Genomic DNA, 22,530 nt, shown 5'->3' with positions numbered 1-22,530 from the left:
TGTGTGCGTGTGGGTTTGAATCTGTGGTGACCTTAAGAAGAAGCGTGGGCATAATGAATCCCTCCAACATGAGCACATAACAGTTTGCTTAGCGTGAGGAAAGGAGCATGAGACCATCACTGTCATTTGTTGCTCACTCAAATGGCTTTTTTATTTTTGTTTTTCATCGTCGACCAAAATGCCCACGTGCACGTTTTGACTAAAAGTATGAATGTTTATGCAGTAAATTGAGGAAATAAAAGTACTCATGGTGAAGCACAGTTACTTTCACAGTTTCTTTCCCTTCTTCACCGTTACAAATCCATAAAAAGTATTATGATATGCAAATTAAGTTCAAATGTATATGATGTTTCCGGTTTCCATTCTATTTACCAACTTATTTTTGCTGAGCTATTACTGAGTGTAAAGTGGCTAAATATAAACTATATTTCCTTAGTGGCCTTTTATGTGTCATGCACTTTAAATTGCCTTGTTGTTGTTGGAAGGAGCTAAACAAATAAAATGTCTTACCTTGCCTTTAGAGCTGGGTGATAATAACTCAATATGACAATGAATCCTCTTTCAAAGGAATCGTATTGTGATGAAATCATCAACTGAAGTATCGGAAAACACAATTAAATACTCTGAATTGATAATAAGGATCACAGACTACAGACTAAGATGTCTGTGGTGAAATCAAGCCTTAATCTGATTACTCTATATTGCATGCATGCAAACATAGTCAGAGCTGGACATATACATCATATTTTTTCTCTCTAGTTTCCACTTTAAATATAGTAAAATATAATGAAATACAAACACGATTCAATGTAAATGTGCTAAAAAAACATCACAACAGCAGATCTACCAGGCTATGTAACATCGGCTGACTCATGAATAACAGAAGAAAAAAAAGTCCCACACAAACTCAAACCACCAGCGACTGTACAGAGAGACAAAGATAGAGAGAGAGAGAGAGAGAGAGAGGGAGAGGAAGAGACATAGAAACAGAGGGAGGGAGGGGGGAGAGACACAGAACAGATAGAGAGAGAGAGAGAGAGAGAGAGAGAGACATGGAAACAGAGGGAGAGATGGGGAGAGACACAGAACAGAGAGGGATAAAGAGAGAGAGAGACTTATAAACAGAGGGCGAGAGGGAGAGCGAGGGAGAGTGAGAGAGAGAGCATACCTCTCAGAGTGTGTTGGCTGCATTTCTCTCTCCTACTTGGTGGGTTTACTACGGACCCGGAGGAAGAAGCCGAGCAGAGCTGGAATAATCAGAGGGGACGTTGTTCAAATCAAATGAGTGAAGGCACATCCTTTGTTGGACTCTTTGTGGGGTTCCTGCTCAGTGCGACAGGTAGGTCTGTATGATGGATATAATGTATATGTGTGCGTCTTGTTATTCAACAGAAACCTAAAGAGAAAGTCTTTATGTAATATGCTGACACGTGAAAACGCTTTATGAGCCTCTGTTGAATCAAGCAGGAGTCAGAAACGATAAAATAGCAGCAGGTGAACATGTTCCATGAGGAGAACTTTTTAACAAGCAGAGCGGAGCACTATCAAGTGGAAAGAAAGTTAACTCATTGTGCATCAAGAGAAAACAAACGAGCAAACAAAGAAGTTTCTTTGTTTAATGTGTTTCAATCTGAGACACTGAATAACCTCTCAATACATTCAAGAGAACATTAGAACCCTTTGAGACAGTTTCTTTGATTAAACCAGACCCCCTAATTCATTCCGTCAAATGAATGGTGTGAGGTAACAGTCATTTAAAATGACTCACAAGATAAGCCTGTTTATGTAACAGTGATGTTGAAAAGACTGAAAGGAATTTGTGGATGAGAATAGTTTTTACCTTATGTGCAAACGTCCCATTCTTAAAGATCTGGTGAATTATTTGATTAATTTCCTCACATTGCTGAGTAAATACCAATAACATATATATATTTTTTAAATATGTCACCAGATGAAAAGAAGAAAAGTCACATTAATAGGTCAAATGTGTTCATCTGACATACAAAAAGCCATGTTTGACTGGAATGCTTTGTTTCTTTAATTTAAGTTGTTTAAAATGAATAGGAACAAAGTAGTTAGTTCATTTTGGCTTCTTGTGCTCAATTTAAAAAGTGAAAATTATGTTATTTTACTAGATGTGTCTTCTGAAACCTTGCATGGAATATAATGATAGACTAAATGCTCCTTTAAAAAAATGTATGCTCGAAATAACATACCCAAACTAAAAAGGGTGTATCTCTGCAACCACAAAGGATGTGTAAATATTAGTATATATATGTTACTGGTTAAGAGTAAATAAAGATGAAACACAGCAAAAATACAAGTTTACGGAAAGAAAAGCACTTTCAGGATGATTGTCTCTCGGAAGGATGCAGTGCAAAGGCCTAAACCCCGCCCAGATCATATCACACTATGTAATAAGCCTCTCTGCAAAGTTTGACTTTGAAAAAGTGAAGCAGAACAAAGTTAGAGAGGTTTTAGTACAGAGAATTTAGGCCAAATGGAGATTTGGGCACATTTGGGCACCATCTGTGCAATTTGAATTTTCTCATGTACCAAACCATATATTTCACTTGTGTATTACTTATGGTGTTCAATACATCCAAATACAGCAGTCTTTGACTTTTTTTTTTTGAAAAGCAATCGTTTTTCTTTTTCTAATCAACAAAGATAAGCAACATTTGTGACTATAAAGCGCTAAAGCGATTCATGTTGCTGTGTTCTTTGGCTCATATCTCTGTGATGCTTTGGTGCAGAAGGATTTTGTAAAGATGTTTAGAATCTGTGTTAAGTCGTCTTGCTTTTTGCTCTCTGGCTTTTTCTGATAGCACCGAGCTACAGGTTGCTAGTTCTGAAAACATGCTGAGTGGGCTGACTCCTGACAAAATTATGATTATGACATTTTAATAATTCTTTTAGTTGGTGTTTGAGTTGTGTTGAAATGGCTTACTAATTCTTGTAGCCAAAGGTCTGTTGTTTAATTTGATGTATAACATCAATATATTTGCTCATGTTTATTGTAATGTTTTACACAATTTAACCATAATGTGTAGATTTCACCACAATTGGGGGGGCAAGGTTTTTAAAAAGGGTTGACCAGTATCATTATAGAGATCAAAAGTTTTGCTTACTTGAAGTTGACCTTTGAACTTTTCATTACATAACTACAGCGATGAATACAACTTTGTACTTTCAGGTCAATCTCTATTGTGGTGAGTGAAAAAACACTCATTACTCCTCCTTTGTCTTACAATGAACACATTTATTTACAATACTTGGCTGATAAACAAACAGACCCAACACAACAAAGGGGGCATGGAGTTTACTGAAAGAAACAATCTTTCCTCCATCAATGACACCAAAGAAACACAATGCCGTCCAACCTGAGTCAACAAACTGAGACATTTAGACTCTCTGATGGTTGGGACATTTTTAATTTGCTGACAAAAGGAAAGGAAAGCACCGGCCAGTTGACCGTGAAACTGCAGAAAACACATACATGTTATATTTCAAAGCAACCCGGCCTCCATGAGTCTTTGACATACATGCACTCAAAACCATGGATCGATGACTTAGATTACCGGGCTCAGACCCAAGGTCCCAAAGTGTGAGGGGCCCCTCTGACCTTCACTTGCAAAATGTCACTCAAAGACACGTGTACCAACCAGGAAGAGCCTCAAAAATGACCACAACGAAAAATAAAAGGACTACAATAGACACAAAAAGACTACAAAGAGACACGCAACAGCTGCAAAAAGACTTACAGAGACTCAAACCTACTATGAGATGAGGCAAAACAACTACAAAGAGACATACAATTACTTCAAAAGAGACACAAAACAAACTACAAAGAGACATACAATTACTTCAAAAGACACAAAACAACTACAAAGAGACACACAACTACATCAGAAACAGGCTAAGGCCTATACAGTCTGTGTATCTTGCTACTTTATATATTTTAATTACCTAACTGAAGATAAACGCATCCTCACACAACGTTTTTTATGACGTCTTATGAAAAGTTATTCTTAATTTGCCTGCAAATGAAACCCATGCATGTACTCCATGCTGCAGGTGTGCATGCCTCCTGTCCCATTGAGTTGAGCCCCCCGCAGTGTCGTGGTGCGATATGGAGACTCGGTCCTCAGTGAACTGCAGCGCATCGGACAGCCAGTTTGAAGGAATAGGCTGGGAGGCTTCACAAGGAGGCACGGGCCTAGAGAATGTCAATCATCTGGCCTGGACTGTGGCGAACCTCACCGACTGGACTATCTCTCCATCGTGCTACATCAACCTGCCACCGCAAACTCAGTGCACCCAGAACCTGACAGTTATACTTTACAGTAAGTCCTGCTCATTTTGCAGAGGATCGGAATGATTCGACGATGTCCGATAACCTACCCCTTTTTCTCCAGCTTTCCCAGAGACCATCAGTATCAGCTCCAGCAGCGGATCAGGTGGTGTGATGAATGAAGGGGAGAAATATCGTTTCAGCTGTGACATCCACAATGTTGCTCCTGTTCAATATCTCACTGTTACGTGGTACAAAGGAGATGCAATGGTACATAGAGAGAGTATTGACAATCCCAGTAAGAAACCAGTGCATCACTCATCTGTATTGAGCGTCACACCGACCAGAAAAGACAACGGAGTCCCGTTCAGATGTGAGGCACTTCTGGACCTGTTGCCAGAAGGACCACAATTGATCGCATCTTCACAAGAGTTTAATATCACAGTTCACTGTAAGTATATCACGTGTGCACTCACCGGTCTGAAATCTAGCTAAAGGCATTTCAAAGGGTACATTTTAATGTCTGTATTGTTGGAGTTTAAATTGATATTTTTTATTCTGTTTTCACTATTCTTAATAATAGCAATAGTAATAATAATAATAATAATAATAATAGACTTTACAGGGATATCATTACATGATTATGGGAAATAAAATACACTTGATGAAATAAGATTAAACGATGAGATGAAATGGAATGAATAACATAAAATGTAGGTTACGCGATTAGTCAATCGACAGGACATTTATCAGGAACTATTTTGATAATCGTGTCAAGATGTAATGACAAATATTTGATAGTTTCAGTTTCTAAATCGGGATGATTTGCTGCTTTTTCTTCTCTTAATATGATAAACAGAAATGATTTGGGACCAAACAAGACATTCGATGACGTCATAGAGCTCTAGAAAATTATGACAAATGCAAATCAAAAATGTTTTAGAAACCAAAAGATTACTCGAGAAAATAATCACGGGCTGCAATAAAGTTGCAGCCCTGATTTTCACAATACTGTCACGGATCGAAGACCAGGGACCCAAGCACAATGGACAAAAACAGAGTAGGCAAATAATAATCCTTTACTGGAGTAACAGCAGGAACAGAACAGAACAGACGAAACAGACTAAGGAACGCTGGAGAACTTGGTCTCAAAACACAAGACAATCTGGCAGAGGACAAGTGCAAGTGAGGGAACCTAAGTAGTGAGTGACTAACGAGGGAATGGGTTGCAGGTGAGATGGGCGTGAGAACCAGGTGAAGGGACTGAAGGATGATCAGGTGTGAATGACCGGGTCTGAAATGACAAGAGAGTTAATAGACAAACAGATATAATGAAAACAACTATTAACAGAAAGAAGGTGTGGAGCTGAACTGTTACAGATACACATATTTCACTTCCCCATTTAGAGCTTCTATTCATCTGCTTAATACAATTTATTTTTAAAAATCGTAGTATGAATTGCTGCTGTGTTTGCTTCTGTTTAGTTGGACCAGATGTGCAATGTCATTTATCGGCAAACCTGGATTTACGGGAAGGAGAAACATTGGAGGGGGGATGTCCTGTGACGGGACGTCCCAGTCCCACAGTCAGCTGGCTGAAAGCCGGCCAGCCCACCGACCCGGCCGCCCCCCTGAGCAGGAGCGATACAGGCCGGTACACCGTTGAAGCCAAGGGCGCCACCTTAATCCGGAGGGAAGTGTCGGTTCAAGTATTGTGTGAGTGTCACATCCGGCCATCAGCACAAACAAGAGCATTAGAACAAATATACTCATAACCTTGTTGTCATATCGCCAGGATTTCTTCTGTAATCTTTTTTTGTAGTATTCGTATTCGAAGATTGCTTAATGCGCAAACATTGCGTGGGCATGTTAGGATGCTACAGTAGATGTAGGGTGCAAGAAGTATTGAGAGCTTTATGCAAAACTACAAAATAAAATCACTACTTTACAAGTAAAATTCATGCTTAAAAGCAGAGCTCAAATTTCACATTTGTACCAATCGTTCCTTGTATCAAAACCCCATTAGTCCTTTTGCAAAATGTTATTTTATCATATTTTTGGATTATTATAACGTATCCATTAATGTGTAAGTATTGTTTTTGGAGCTGATTTGAACATCTGTAAACACTGTTGGGTAGTTTAATCTATACATATTAGTGGTTTATGTTGCATAGCCATTTACAATGTGTTTGAACACCTACACATATTAATAGATTGATAGTTATTTTTATTCCCTAATATCTAATATCAATACTAGTCCTCTGCTTTTTATCTAACGTGTTTTAACTGTTGTCTCAAGACCTACCATCACAGATAGTTGAGCTTGAGGACTCTGAAGTTGACGTTGGTTCTACCGTGTCGCTGAAGTGCTCCTCCGCGGGCAACCCACAACCACAATATTCATGGGATTATTACCAGACCACCAATGTGATGGTGGAAAATGAAGATGGAGTGTCCCATCTGCACATCCACAATGCCACTGCATACAACATGGGCTCCTACACGTGTCACGCCTCCAACGACATTGGAAATGTCTCGAAAACAGCCGGAGTCACAGTGAAAGGTCAGCGGCACTAATTTAAAGAGCTTGTTGTCTGCTCATTACATCATTACGTCCAACTAGAGGAATGCAGTGCTGTGTATTGTTGTTGAAATATGAGAGTATGCGGGATGTAAGTACATTTTGAAATGACCCTGACTTCTAATACTCACTCTTATTACTCAATGTCATGACTGCATAATAACAAGTTCCCCTCTGGGGATAAAAGTGTCGGGGGTGGGGGAACAAATTGCCACAGATTGCCCTGCCACTTAATAATATTATGAGGGCACTGGCCCCTGATATCCAACCCCATCTGACGGTCTGTCAATTTTGTGTTACTTTTTATTTTGAACATGTAACAGGTAATAACAACAACAACAACAACAACAACAACAGTCCTAAGAGAGACAAGGCCCCCTTCAAAAAACACATTTTCTTAAATTGATTTGTGATTATTTCCATAGATTCACACCACACATTGATATATATGCTCTTTCTAGTGGTATAAACACAATGGTTCTTTTAGATAAATTAAACAAATAGTCATCTTAAGTAAACAATCTTATATACAGTCCTATGTCTGAGAAAAGTGTTGTATGTTGTCAGGAAATAATTCTTTATATATATATCTATATATATATATATATATATATATATATATATATATATATATATATTTATATATGACGGGTTATTGCTTCATACAACGGGCCCTGGCCTAAAGTCTGACTTGAGTCCAACTGGCACACCCACAGCCCATTTATAGGCCCATTTATAAACCCATGTATAGGCCCATTTATAGGCCCAGTGGGTGTGAGTGCTGGCCGGACCGTTGTGTGTGTCTGGGGGGGGGAGGGCCGTTTCCTCCCCGGTGTTGCGGAGGACTGGCTGGGGGCTGTGCTGTGTGTGCAGCCGTAGCTTAGCTTAGCCTTTGCCCAAAAAAAAGTCAACAAGTCGTCTCATGAAGCCGACGAGAGGAAGGAAAGAAGCAGGAGGAACCTCAGAAGAACCGCTGGAACAGAAGAAGGCCGACAGAGTGTCGCCGGGACCGACTTTACGTTACTTCAATGGACGTTTTGAACTCTCTCCGTCTGCTTTCAGTCCTTTTGACTTCACAGCTGCTGTCGCTTTCCAACGGGACAGGACCGAGTAAGTCGAGAGGCGGTTTTCTTTTTCTTTTGTGTGAGACTGAAATGACTGTTTCGGGCTCACAGACCCACGAGGAACAAAAAGGTCTGTTCGTGATGACGAGGAGACGATATTTAAAGCGACGCAGTGAAGTTTATTTCAAGTTAAGAGGAAGTTAAGAATGTCTTCGAGCTTTGAATGGACACACGTGTGGAAGATGTGGCTCTGTTGGTCTGATCCTGAGTCAGCGTTGTGTCTATCTAATCTCATGTGTTAAGCCTCCTCACATCCTGAGTGTATTCTGGTTTTTTGATACAAATAGGAGCCTATATTTACAAGTTGGGGGTTACTGTAAGTTGGGAATGGGCTTGGTGCAATGTGAGGCATTTCACTCATATTTTGAAATTACAGTTGAAGTCCAGCACAAAGAATGGTGGGCAGCAAGTGCAGACTTTCCTCAGGGAGGGGTGTATCCTTCCTGAAGGCTTTTCCTGTTGCCATCCTGAGACGCAGCTTTTGTTCGACATTTCCATGCCACTTCACTCCAGCATGAGGAAATGTTGTGTTAAGATCACGTGTATCGACTGTGACTGGCTAACATCTCTGCCCCCTCTCTCTCTCTCTCTCTCTCTCTCCATTCCACATTCCACAGGTGCAAGCCTCGAATGCCCCATCGAGATAACTCCAGACAGGATGGTGGTGCGATACCAAAGCAGAGGCCTGCGGCCTGCGATATGCACACTGACACCCGCAGACTACACGCATCTCAAGGAAATGTACTGGCAGGTCGGGCAGGGCGACACAACTGACGGCATGAGTTGGTTTGCTGACACCGATCGGGACTGGGACCCCAGGCCCGTTTGCATAGCGACGTTCAGCGTGATAGGAACATGCCAGAAACCTTTAAACTTCACCCTCTACAGTATGTGTGTTTCTTACTTTTGTACTCGCACTGTCATCATGTGCTTCTCAGATCTTGGAATTATCCTGATTATGCTCGCTCCCCATCTCCCCCAGAAACACCAGACAGCGTCTCCATCCGTCCCGTGGTTGGCTCGAGCTCGGCGGTGGAGCAGAGAGAGTTCCAGCTGCAGTGCGACATTACTAGCGTTGCTCCCGCAGCAAACGTCGCTGTGCGTTGGTACCGAGGGAATGAAACCTTCGAGCCACTCCGCAGAGGTGAGGGTGTCCTTCTTCACCCCGGGTCTACCTTTTCTGTGAGGCCGAGGTGCTCAAAGCAATACAGCATCATATGTTATGAAATAAGTATGCGGCATCCAATAAAAGGAACAATTATGGAAGACAAATTGGGACTTTTCACAGAGATAATGATGCCGTTCATTCAAAGTGCATTCGTTCAGATGATGAACTGTAAATAAGTTCCAGTAAAGTGTGAACATTTCAAGTTAACATGGATTGTGACCCTAATGATGCAATGCAATCGGCCTTGAGAAGAGTGAACCATAAAAAAATTAATAAATCACATTTTGTTTTTATGTGACTGTTCTCATCAACGTCGGGACAATAAATGCGTCACGATAAAAACTAGAAGGGCACTCCGAGGCCAAATGACCTTTCTCTCAATAATAACAAACGTTTTCTTTTTATGTGTGATTCGGATCCGCTGCTAAATATATAACGGGCTCTTCCTTCGCCCAGGCTTCACTCTCCACCATGTTTCATTAAATTGGGCCTGTAGTTTTTCTGTAATCCTGCTGAAAAACAAACAAACCGATCCAAAAATAAAACGTCCTCGGCAGAGGTAAATAACGAGAATTTCACACGTGTTTTTTATTTGAGAGTCCATCGGTGTGTAAATCTAAAATCCAACATTAGGCGGTGTGAATTAAAGTGAAGGTGAATAGGGTAAACATTTTCACTTTAATAGATAGCACTATGCATCTTCCCCAGTTGAGACAATAGTTTTTCTGAAATGGTATGTTTGAAATATGCAAATGAGGCATTCCCTAAACGATCTTCTTCATGTCTTTTTCTTACTTGACCCCCCCCCCCCCTAGGCCCCCTGCGAGTGACTGGCTGCCAGCCCGAGAACGACACAACCTGCGACCCGAGAGACGTCCGATCTCCGCTGAACGTGTCGTCCACCATCAGCATCACTCTGAACAGAACGGACGACGGGGCCGAGTTCAGCTGTGAGGCTCAGTTGGATCTCGGTCCCGAGGGGCCGCTGCCTCCTCCGAACATGATGTCCAGTCCTTTCAACGTCACCGTCTACTGTGAGATCCCGCTTCTAATTTCCTGCTCAGTGGTTATCGTGAAGATGAGTGATGAAAGGTTGTAAAAGCGGCTTTATTTCTCAACAGATAAGCCCGTCATTAATACCACAAAGCTTCCAAAGACGATCCCCGTGTTCAGAGGTTATCCGGAGGAGCTGGTCTGTGAAGCCGAGGGCCAGCCGGCTCCAAAGATCCAGTGGCTCTACAGCTCGGACGTCGTCCCCCGCGAGTCCGGAGACACGCTCTTCGTGTCCGACGCCGGCGTCTACAACTGCAGCGCCAGCAACCAGGTGGATTCCATCTACCACGAGGTCAATGTGATTCTAAAAGGTAACGGCACGCGTTGTAGCATTTTGAGAAGAAAGTCTTCCTGTCAAAATGTAAAATAGATATGCCCCAGTGGGGCACTTTTCTAAATATACAAAGTGCCCCACTGGTGACAACATTCATTGCTCTGTTGAAGCCAGTAAATAAATGAACACATACTCTGCTCGCCTTTATACAAACGTGTTTAAAGACATTTCCCAGGTTTCTGTTACTTTATTTGACTTTGCATCTGCAAAGTACAGATATAATTATGCTCTGGGCAGCCTAAATGTATCTATCCATAAGTAGAAAGGGAATACTTTACCGTTACTCACCCTGTGTTACATTTTAATTACTGAAGAAAACTGTTCTTCTCATATTCCTCCACGTTGTACAAAGATTTAAAAAAAAAACTAGCGTGTCTGTTTTCGCAAAGATGGATATGCTTTTATTTTGTTTTGCGTTTTTTAAATGCGGCCCCCGGGTTACTTCAGTCCATGAACACTTTTCTCTGTTTTTTGATTCTGTGAGAAAAAACGAAATTTTCTTCAAAAGTTCACGGTGACACGGGGCGAGTAGTTGATGTTCAAATGGTCATTTTACGGAAGACGAGCCGCTGCGAGGCCGTATCAATGAATCACGTAGTGGTGCCGTGTGATTTCTTTGAGCGGTTTGCGTACAAAGACAGAAACAAAAAGGCCGCTGGAATGGTTGGAGGTTTAGGTAAGTTTTGTTGAAAATGCTTCTTTTTTGTTGTTTTAATAAGACAGGCTTCCATGTTTTCATTATACAAATACAATCAGCCTTCATCTGACTGTCATATGTTAAAATTATAATAATTAGAAATGTTTTCATTATTTCCCTTTTTGTTTTCTGCATCCCAACAGTAAAGTGCATCCGCGTTGATCCTGCAGTGTAAAATTTAAAAAACTGTATTTTGAGACAAAAGGTTCCATAAATGTAACGAAGCATGACATTTGTTTTTACACCCGTTTATTGTGACATTCTTAAACATTAACATGTTGCCTGTGTGGATTTCTTGACAGAGGACTACCTTCCCCTCATAGCTGGATTTGTGGCTGTCACAGTCGTCGCCATCTCCATCGTCTTCCTCTTCATCTACTCAATCTACTACAAGAACACCAAGATGCGCCGGTACAGTCTTAAAAACCCCAAAGTCGACACCCCCAGCAGCAACGTGGCCCACAACGGGTGCGACATGCAGTTCCCTATGACCAAACTGTCTTAGCAGGACGTCTGAGGAGGCCCCGGACGGATCGCTGACCACTCTGAATGAGCTGCATCTCTGACATCCTTGCATTCATCGTCCCACATGCAATATACTATTTTACCCTTCAGAATAATGTTATTATGAGAATGAGGAAAACTTGGCTTGAGATGTACCATTTTATATATTACTACTGGATTTTACCTGTTTTCACTGGAGAGAAAGAAGAAGAGTAAGAGGAGGAGGGGCTTAAACTTTGTCTCTGAAATGCCAGAGAAAGGTTTTGATACTTTTTTTTTAATGAGCACAAAGACAATAGAGCGCTGCAAGTTCGATGAGTCGGTATTTTTGCATTTTCCGGTTCTCTCATCTGGTTTGATGCCTGATGCAATTGAAAGGTATTTTTTTATGTTTTTTGTTTTGCGGTATAACATTTGTCAGAAAATACCGTTTGAGAATTTTGAGGCTTTTACATGTCATAAAAAAGGCAGTTGCTAACAAGTAGCTGAAGTAAATGAGACGACTAAACGTCATCACGAGAACACAAGTCCTCCTTTTGCTCCGTGGCGGTGATCTTTTTACTTCTGCCGTTTTGAATTCACACTTACAAAAGTGACGTTTATTTGTGAAGATTATCTTACTAAACAAACCATATAAGGATCATAAAAGTTTGTTTGCCACGGATTACATTTTTCTGCAATAATGGAAATGGAAAAATGGCGTTTGGCTTTTTGTCGAGGAAACCCGTGTGATGCAAACTTCCTGTTGGTCCACAAAAATGTGTAATTCCTGCAGCCCTCTATTTAATATGAATGTTTATTTTATTTTTTATTATGCCCCCTAAATATTCACTCAAACTCAGATCTCTGTATGTTATTATTCTATCATGCACATCAGAAGTGGTGACCCTGAAACTGCTCTGGTTTTAGCAGTCACACTAACAGGAAGTGCACCACGTCTGGCCTCTTCGAAGGTGTGACAATGAATCTGTGAAAAGGGAAACCAGCTCTGCTCAATCTGGGGACGCTGTTACTTGTGCCTACTTTTCATTGAGCCATTCACTATTCTGTGCACTTCTTTCTCGGTGTGTAGCCTCGTGCTTTGGTGCGCCATATCCGGCCTTCTGGGACGAATGGTCTCGTCCCACAGTTGTATGCTTTTGTATTGAAGGCCTTTCAGAATTGTATATTCAAAAGGAAATTCTATGTAAATGCACAACATTATTTATTCATGAGAAACGGCAACGACGGAACAATTTTGTGTTAAATGGACGGCAGGCAGGTTGTAAACATTGCAAGTGTTGGACGAGTTAGGTTGAGTTCAAGTCCTCTCCAGAAAGTTGGGGACATAAAGACATGTATTTGTGAATACAGCTGTAAATATTTGAGACTAGTGTAAAACTGTATTTTAATATTAAAAAAGTGGCTTTTCAAACTGATTGCTTTGTTTGTTTTTTTACCTTACAGCCTGAATATATATTGGATGTGCATAAATATTAGATGAGATATATAAGACTATCATACGCTGCAATGGCTTATATCAAAAACTTCTTTCCTGGTAAATCCATATCAAATAATAGACCTGTGACAAAGACCCAGATATCATTATCTCTTGAAAATAAAATGTTATATTTCTGTTGACTTTTGCAGTAAATTGCCTGTATTTTTGTTTCCTCTTAGTCCATCGTGCTTCTTGTGTGCACCAAAAACATCAATGCAATAACTCTGAAAGATCAAAGCTGTCTGCTGGAAAGACAAATGGGAGGAAGTCCTAAAACAATAGGTCTGTTTGGCAATTTGGTCAATCACAAGAAACCAATCGTCCCATTCCTTGTGTGTTGATGGTCCTCATCCTCGGGAGGGTGCTGTTAACCGCAACCAGCAGGTTTTAGGAGCTGAACTGCATGCTGCGTTCCGGTGCCGTCGGAAATACAGCAATTACAGAAAGTACTCAAGAACTTCTTTCTGCTTAGGAAAGAAAGGAGTTTTGAAACTTAAGTTGCTGACTTTCTAGGAGTAGAGAGTAGGAATGCCGTCTAATACCCGGTTCTAAACCCGGAGTATCGATAAGGTCCGGAGTTAACGGTTCTGCTATCGATACTTCAGAAGTGAGCGTTGAAACCTCCTCTCAGTCTCTGTGTGTTTGCACGAGGGGCGGAGTCTAATACAAAAAGAGTGTGGCTACAATTTACTCCAGTAGATGTTGAGAATTGTCGTTATATCAAATTCAATAAAACCCTCAAAAACTAAGAGAGGAAACAACAACAATATCAAAACACTTGGCATACTGCAACATCGCCCTCCGATAGTGGGGAATATGGGAATCTTGGCAGTAAAATGTATATTTAAACTCTCCTCTTTTCCAGCGTTTATACTATATGCTGAGCTGGTTTACGTCTCCATTACAGCCCGTTCCCAAAATGTCCAAGTGTTCCTGCAAGCCCCGCCCTCGGGCTGCATGTTGACTTCCGACCAACATCCCCCGGAACAACGAGTTTACGAGCAGCACGTTAACGCACCACCACAGTTAGAAAGTCGGGACTTTCTCCAGGTGAAAGGAAAAGTAACCCCGGACCATTTGTTTCAATTTGTCCTAAAGTCGTAAAGGTGTTTCTGGCCGGCACCACGTCCACACCATGATTTGGTTGTTCATATTGAGCTGCGTTGTCGCGTGTACAGGTAACTATTTCCTGTGGTGTCCGCTTTTCTTTTTATTCATTAACACGTGAAAGCTGATGCTTATCGTTGTGTTTTTTTTTTATATCACTGCTGCTACAAAATGCACCCATGTTTTTGTCTTTTCTACGCGTCTTGTCGGCTAAATCATGATCACAGAGAACAGCACAATACATGGATTTATAATACACCAGAACACATATTTGATAGTTATGAATGATTTTCATGAACAAAACAGAACAACGTCCTAACATATAGATTTACAGTTAAAAAAACAAACATGCATTTAGCCATAGTTTTATGTTTTCTTTATTAATGCGTCATAACTGAGCTGCTGTTTTAACTGGAGAACACTGTAACACAGTCAAAGTGTCCCAGCAACTCTGTTTGGAACAAGCGTCTTCGTGCAGTCCGCTGTAACACACTCTGTACTTCCAGGACAGCCTGTGAACTCGTCCTGTCTGGTCCAGATGAACCCTCCGAGCGTCGTGGTGAGGTTTGGTGACTCCTTCTCCGTCAACTGCAGCTCAACATCGGACCTGATCGAGTCAATGGGCTTGGAGTCCCGCTACGGCAGCTCGATGAGTTCATCTGGCAACTCTTTCGTTGTCTTAAAAGTAGAGTCTGTGACAGACTGGGAGTTCGAACCGATCTGCTTCCTTAATCACCTACGCGATGGTCAGTGTTTACAGACCCTCCCAGTCACCGTTTACAGTGAGTATCCTTGACCTTGATGGGGCCACGCACACTCCTGGTAGAGTGTGACCGGTCAACACCTCTGATTGTTGGACTTTATTGTGTTTGCAGAAACGCCGGACACGGTGTCCATCTCTCCGCCGAGTCTAGAGGGCCTGGTTGAGGGCGAAAGGTACAGCATACAGTGTGACATTGTCAATGTCGCACCAGTAAGCAGCCTCTCTGTGCACTGGCACCGAGGAGATGCGATCTTCTACACGGAGAGGTTTGACGGGTCCAGTCTATCTCCAGTCAACAAGACGTCTGTCTTCAATCTGACGGCCCAAAGAGGGGATGACGAAACTCGAATCTGGTGTGAAGCGCAGCTGGACTTCTGGACACCAGTACCCAATGTGCCCAGGATCAAGTCGGAGTCACGTGACGTGATTGTCCTGTGTACGTTTTTAAAGCCGTCTTGAATTTACCGTCACAGTTGGTGGAGAACACTGGGCGTGTTTCGCCTTTCTCTGATTGCATTTTCATTATTCTCTGTTTGTTATTTTCTCATTTCCTCAGACTCACCAACCTTCATGGAGCCCAACAATGAGACGCTAGAGCTCTCGGCTGGCATTAAATTAAGTTTAGATTGCACAGCTGCAGGAAAACCAACGCCGGTGTACAGCTGGCGCTCCCCACACCACATACAACGGACCAATCAAAATGAGAACCAATCCGTGCTGGCCCTGTCCATTCAGCTTCCAGGCACCTATGAGTGCACAGCGTCTAACAGCCAGGGCTCCAACACCAAATATTTCACCGTCACCGAAGCTACAAGTAAGATATTGTTATAAATCCTCATCTTGTGCGCCTCCATTATTGTCTTGCCGTGTTGATTATTCTATAACTCCTCCATTCTATTGTTTCCCATCAGGTAGTCACGCCGGAACCACCGCCGGGATTTTAATGGCTGTGTTCTTCGTTTTAATCGTTATTTTGGGATGCGTGGTTTATCACAAACAGAAGCACCCTGAGCAGATGAGCTGAGAGAAAGAGAGAGAATGTAACAGAAACTCTCCTCCCTCCTCCCGCAGGGAATCGCACAGCCTTTGCAGTCTTGGTTGGAGGAGGTGTGTTCCTGGGAGTCGTGATCCTCATCGGCGGCCTTCTTTCCTTGACACCTAAAGGCACATTTTCTTTCAGCAAAGGTGGCTATCTCAGAGGACGGCCCACCTAATCGGGACCCATATGAGGCAGACTTTTTTTTAAATTCAATTTTGCATGGCTTTACAATGAAAATGGCATTTTTTTAAAATTGTGGTGCTTCGATGAACATCTCAGAATCTTGTATTTTAAAAGCCTGGAGGAATGATCGGTTCTGCATGGACTGCAAAATCCCAATAATCAATATTGTTATACTAACAAACGGTATATTTACATTCCCTCAAGAAATCGGGTTATGCATGTGACCCTTATTGTGGAAGTGTGGTAGACCTGCATATTCAGACCTCAAAGAACTCTACGTTGTGTGAGTGCTTAGTCTGACTGAATTATTGTTGTATAAACATCTGTCAAGCTGGTCTCGTACAAAATGAAGTTCCTATAAAACTACATTTGTAATCTCAATTACGTTTTTGATGGAGACGTATTTTCTCCTTGTCGCAGTTTAAAACAGGTTTAGTTAGGTTTAGTAAAAAAACACGAGGACACGTCGTGACCTCTGCTGCGTTGTCACAGCGACGCTTCCCAGTCTGAGTCCTTGTGGCCTCATGTAACCGGCTGGCTGTGAGACGGTTACTGAGGTGCAGGCAGACGCACACGCTGAACCGGAGAGCATCAACACCCGACTCTGCAGCAGTGCACAGCGTTTCAGTTAAGTTGTTAAATTGTTTTTAATCCACTCAGGTAAGATTACATTTTTTCACAATATACTTTCCAGACACTACGATACAGCGACATTAATTACTTGAGACTGCTTTAAACACTGCAACGGGGTACATTGTTGATACTATTTACTATTTGTTATTATTGTATGAATACATTTTGCTCAATTGATGTACTGTACAAATTCACCAAATATTTCTTTTAATATGCACTGGTACAGCTTTGGAATGTTGAATATTTGTTTGCACTGAACCGACTGACCGTGTGACCATTCAGTGATGTGCCTACAATTTTATATTGAAAATAATGACTGAACGTGAGCCACTAAATCATGTGTCTGATGTAAGAGTGTACAATGCTGATTTCCATTTGTAAACCTTTTGTTATTGTGAAAGTAGAATTAAGTGCAGACACTACAGATAAAAACATTGTTCTTCGTGATCACTTTTGAGATTTTGAGCTATTTTGCTTCCATCACATGTCTTCATTAAGCTGTTTATGTTTCTATTTTGTTTATTTGCATCGGCCGATTAAAACTAACGTTTCCGATTACATGCAAAACTGAAATTAACTGTCTTAATGTCTTTAATAAACTATAAAAGTTTCATGGTGATATCTATTCGTTAATTTTTGTTGACACTATTCACCTGTAGTGTCAAAAATACATAATTTTACAAAACACGTCTTTAAAGGCTGTTTTCTCCAAATGATCTAAATCTCCGCTTGAGCAGCTTACACATCAATCAAACTTTCCAGTTTCATTCCTCTCTATATTCTGTTTTGACTGAGGGATTTGTTCATAAATCATTCATAGCCAGCTTTATACAACAAAACATGGAGAAAATAGACTTTTCTTTTCTTGGTTGCTGATTGTATTTTACGGTTTAAGGAGTGATATCAAAGTATTTTTTTATACAAAAAAATAGTTATGTAATCAACTGGGTAGGTTTTATGGTGATATCTAACTCTACACCAGATATCTGCTCTGCTGACGTCACGTCTCTCCCTTTAATTGAGAACGTGTTTTAAAGGGAAGACATCATTTAAGTGTTAATGTATTTTCTGCATTTTGTTAAATGAAGTCAACTTCTCTGTCAGTGATCATCCTTCAACAGAATACTGATGGAGGTGGTCAGACCAGCCTCTTTCATTCAGGTTTCACTGCCACCTTTTGTCAACCTCTTGGACCTCTCTCTCTTTCTCTCTCTCTCCTCCCTGCCTCATTCCCTCTCTCTCTCTCTCCCCTCCCTCCCTCTCTCGCATTCCCTCTCTCTCTCTCCCCTTCCTCCCTATCTCTCTCTCTCTCCCCCTCCCTCTCTCTCTCCCCTCCCTCCCTCTCTCTCTCGCATCCCTCTCTCTCTCTCGCCTCCTTCTCTCTCCCCTCCCTCTCTCTCTCGCATCCCTCACTCTCTCTCCCCCTCCCTCTCTCTCTCCCCTCCCTCTCTCTCCCCCTCCCTCTCTCTCTCGCCTCCCTCTCTCTCTTCCCCTTTCAACCTGCTATATTATCCCGTGCCGAGGCTGCCATACTAATTAGTACTGCACAAAGTGAATGTAAAGGAGAGCATTTGTTATCTTGCCTTCCTTGCCAATACAACCTTTTCTTTTCCTCCTGAACCCATGTTCTTTATGTTCAGTCCCTGTCATTCCCAAGCTTTTGCCAAAAAATGCTGTTTTGTGTATGCTCAGACTGTGTTGCCATGACAACCTGGCAGAGTGGATATTGCTCAATTTGTCATGGAGTATAAAAAAAAGAAAGAAAATAAGTCAGTTTTATCATAGAGCTTCACATATGTTTTGTTGAAGAGAGAGAATGAATACACCCCCGAAGAACCGATGGAAGCATCCGGTTACTTGCTCGCTCTGCGGTCCGAGTGGCTATACGCTGTGTAGCATTCTGGTCACAGTGTGAGACACACAAGCTACACGCTGCACCAACACCGCGGCCTGCTGGGACTTCACAACGAGTTCAGGAGCAACAGGAGACACAAGCATGCAAGCTGAGCTGAAAACAGGCCTTTCGTCCACGGTCGGTCATGATGAGACAACAACACGGCAGATTATAAAAGATGGTTTTGAAAGCACAACACGGTCACACCCCAGAGTATTGCAAAAGAGAAACCGTCGACTCAATATGATAGATAATAATGAAGACCAGATGTATATTCGGACCACAGAGGTAGTTTGACTTGGACTTGCTTTGAATTCTGCACACGGGAGAAGTGGCTGAAAAGGGTTTATTTGAACCCAAATCATGATCTTCTCCTGAACCTAACCGCCAAGGTTAGCCGAGGATTCATGGCCCTGAATGCAAACTTCTCCCATGTGCATAAATGATAAGACATCTCAATTATTATAGATGTATTGGAGATGTACTTCAAAAATCAATTTGGTTAATTTAACCACATTTTGCTCCGCTTGGATACTGAAAATGGAAAATGTATATTAGGCTTACATCACAACAGCACAACATTATCAGCCTGTGATTTCCTGCTAAAATGCTGATAAGATCAGAGCAGTGCAAAGGATCAGGCTGTGTTTTTCAGAGGCCTGCCACCTGTTAAATTTCTCTCTCTCTCTCTCCCCCCAAACCCCATTCCCCCCACCCCCAAAGTCAGCTGAGATGAAGGGGGCCCTTTTGTTCCAACATAGTTCCCTGCAGAGTTGCCAAGCTTGTTCAAGTTGGAATTTCCTCTCTCTCTCTCTCCTCCATCGACGGCTCAGTGAAGAAAATAACATGGGAAACAACTTTCTCAAATGGATCCTGACGCTTTGCATGTTTTACTCGGGTACGATGTATTTGTTTCTCTCACTTGTTTAGAGATTATGAGAAGTGCTCGTGAAAAAAGGTGGTGTAGCAGGGAAACTGTGACCTTTAGTCGGTGATAATATATACGAATGTGAGAACGACCATCGGAGCTAAACTAAAGTAAAGCTTTGGCTTAATTTTCCTTTAAAGGACTCTTGTAGATTGGTAAAGCATAAAATGTGCCTGTTTTCATGTGCATGGCTTCACTCTACTCTTACAAATATGATTATAACGGGCTTACAGTCAGGTTTAATTCTTTACAGATGCTAAACATAGAAATAACAGATACATTCATTATTATATGAATATTATAGTATTTTAGCCAATTACCAATGTGATTTCTCTATGTGTGTTGTAACGGCGTTGCATAACAGCTCCAAACTTACTTTTCAACTAAAATTGAAAGTGTCACAAGAAGAAGGAAGGTGGTGCTGGTGCTGCTGATGATGATGATGATGATGATGATGATGACGACCGCTGCTGTGCATTTCAGTGTCAGGTGAAGGCTGCTCCCTAATCCTCAAGCCCTCCCGGGTCGTGGTGGGTTTTGGGGAGCCGGTGTCAGTCAGCTGTGAAGCCGCTCGCCCGGTCCGTGTCCTCGGCTGGGAGTCGGCCATCAGTGCTGCTCACACTCAACAGGACCTGTCGGTGCAGTGGAAGGTGGACAGCCTCATCGACTGGATCGAGGAGCCTATCTGTTACGGGGTGTTTTTCACGGCTCCCAGACAGTGCGAGGAGAAACTCAACCTGGTCCTCTACAGTGAGTTTTATTCACCGACACCGATATCTAGACCCACACCTGCGGGTACCGAGTACCGATCCAACACCAGTGATGAATAATAAGCCGTATGCCTGTCTGTGTGTAAGAGATGGGATCTTTATTTCATGTGAGAGACAACGTCAGACTCAAACATTGCTTTCATAACTTTGTCAAACAAAATGTCACAAATAGATACAATATAAATGTATATATTCATACTATAAAACATATTGAATCGTGCACCTGCAACTTGGTCAAAGTGTAAACCTTTTTAATACAGCAACAAGTTGTAAAGGGATAATTCAACCCCTATTTATGAGGAAAAGTTTCTTGGAACAACAAGGTCTGTGGATTATCTTAGTAAGTAGGTCATGGTTTCTGAAGAGAGACATTGTTGTGGAGTTTTTCAAATCAATTTTTTTCCGCTTACTTCCCCATGAGCCGGGGACCTTATATTCCCGTTGTATTGGAGAGAAAGCAGACGCACACGGACACAATCTAGATTGATAAATAGCACAACGGGTAAGAGGTTATCTTGGGGGCATCCCAAGATGCCTGTATAAAATGTATCATGGCAGGTCGTTAAACAGTCACAAATGCAATATATACACGCATTGTCGGACATAAAACTATGCCAATGGAAAGTCAATTTGGATCATTAAGTGGACAAATTAATTACATGCATCAGCGTAACTAAGCAGCAGTCAGAGTCTAACGTTTGTGACGTTTCTTCAAACAATTCGTGTCCCTTAACAAAAAACAATAGATTGCATTTCCTGACTGTGTCACTGTGAGACATACAAAACTAGAATTGACTTGAACAGATTGCCACCGATACCCAACCCAGCTATTTGAGTCAGTATCGGCGCATCCCTAAGCACAGTGTAGAAACGGAGGACTCACTTTAATGTATTTACTTTATTCATTTAGAGACCCCAGATAGCGTCTCCATCCGGCCTGTGAACCACACCGGCCCCATGGTGGAGGGGAAAGAGTACCAGCTGCTCTGTGAGGTTCAGAACATTGCTCCGGTCCAGTACCTCACCCTGAGGTGGTACAAGGGCCAGACGGAGGTTTACACCAGCTCCTTCTCAGAGCTCACATCCTCCTCGCCCGTCCAAGTGTCCTCCGTCCTCATGGTCACACCAACCAAAGACGAGAACGGGGAACAGTACAGGTGCGTAGCGGAGCTGGAGCTCGGACCAGAGGGACCACGAACACCTCCTACTGTGACCTCGGAGCCTCTTAATGCCTCTGTGTACTGTAAGTCATGAAGCTGATCTGAAGAAAAAAAGAGTTCTTGTGTGTTTAAAATGTGGTGCGTCTAATCACTGTGATGTTTGCTGTAGTTCCCCCGGCGTTCCTCAGTCCCGAAATCGAGGTTTTGGACCTTGTTGTGGGTGCTGAAATGACCTTGAACTGCACCGCCACAGGGAACCCCACACCTCTGTACAGCTGGCAATCCTCCAATCCCATCGAGGATAGGATGGAGGATGAAGCAGCTCTCACCTCCTCCTCACTGCTCCCCGGGACCTACACCTGCACAGCCTCCAACGCACTGGAGAAGAAGAGCAAGCAGTTCATTGTCAAAGCCGAGACCAAAGGTAAATAAAGGGGACTCTGAAGGGCACACGTTGTCTCTTTGCACCGCGTCCTAATCCTTTGCTTTTACTCAGGTGTTTGAAACCAGACATCTTGAGATTGGATCTGATGACCACATTGGACATACGAGGAGATTCTAACTAAGCGGATTTTACTGCTGCATCATCGGAGACGGAAATGATAATGCATTCATTACAAAAGAGATATTTATGAGGATCTTGCTATCAGACAGAATTAGATGTCATTTAAAATATAAATATATATATTTGAATATACTATGTTTGGTAACTGTCCTTAAATTGTTCAGTATTTTAACATGTGTTCTGTGAGATAGTTTGGTGATATAATTCATTGTTTCCCTTGTGATATCCTGGCCCTAGTTTATATTTTTCTAGA

At 42.0% G+C, this 22,530-nt stretch overlaps 1 protein-coding gene across 1 annotated transcript; it reads left to right on the top strand.

Moving 5' to 3' along the window:
* The first annotated feature begins 1,065 nt into the window (after positions 1-1,065).
* Positions 1,066-22,144, top strand: icam3 (intercellular adhesion molecule 3). Its single transcript, XM_034538998.1, has 19 exons — positions 1,066-1,339; positions 4,078-4,346; positions 4,419-4,745; positions 5,780-6,010; positions 6,594-6,857; positions 7,800-7,985; positions 8,617-8,886; positions 8,982-9,143; positions 9,983-10,201; positions 10,289-10,531; positions 11,554-11,749; positions 12,665-12,708; positions 14,849-15,124; positions 15,218-15,541; positions 15,662-15,919; positions 16,177-16,317; positions 20,266-20,532; positions 21,463-21,795; positions 21,882-22,144. Exons 2-19 carry the CDS (start codon positions 4,133-4,135, stop codon positions 22,142-22,144), a joined length of 4,218 nt encoding a protein of 1,405 aa, XP_034394889.1. The 5' UTR covers positions 1,066-1,339; positions 4,078-4,132.
* The last annotated feature ends 386 nt before the right edge of the window (positions 22,145-22,530 follow it).

This window comes from Cyclopterus lumpus, chromosome 8 (assembly GCF_009769545.1).
Source record: "Cyclopterus lumpus isolate fCycLum1 chromosome 8, fCycLum1.pri, whole genome shotgun sequence".
Taxonomy (NCBI): domain Eukaryota; kingdom Metazoa; phylum Chordata; class Actinopteri; order Perciformes; family Cyclopteridae; genus Cyclopterus; species Cyclopterus lumpus.
Note: the sequence above shows the minus strand (reverse complement) of the source record. Positions and strands in the feature narration are given on the sequence as shown.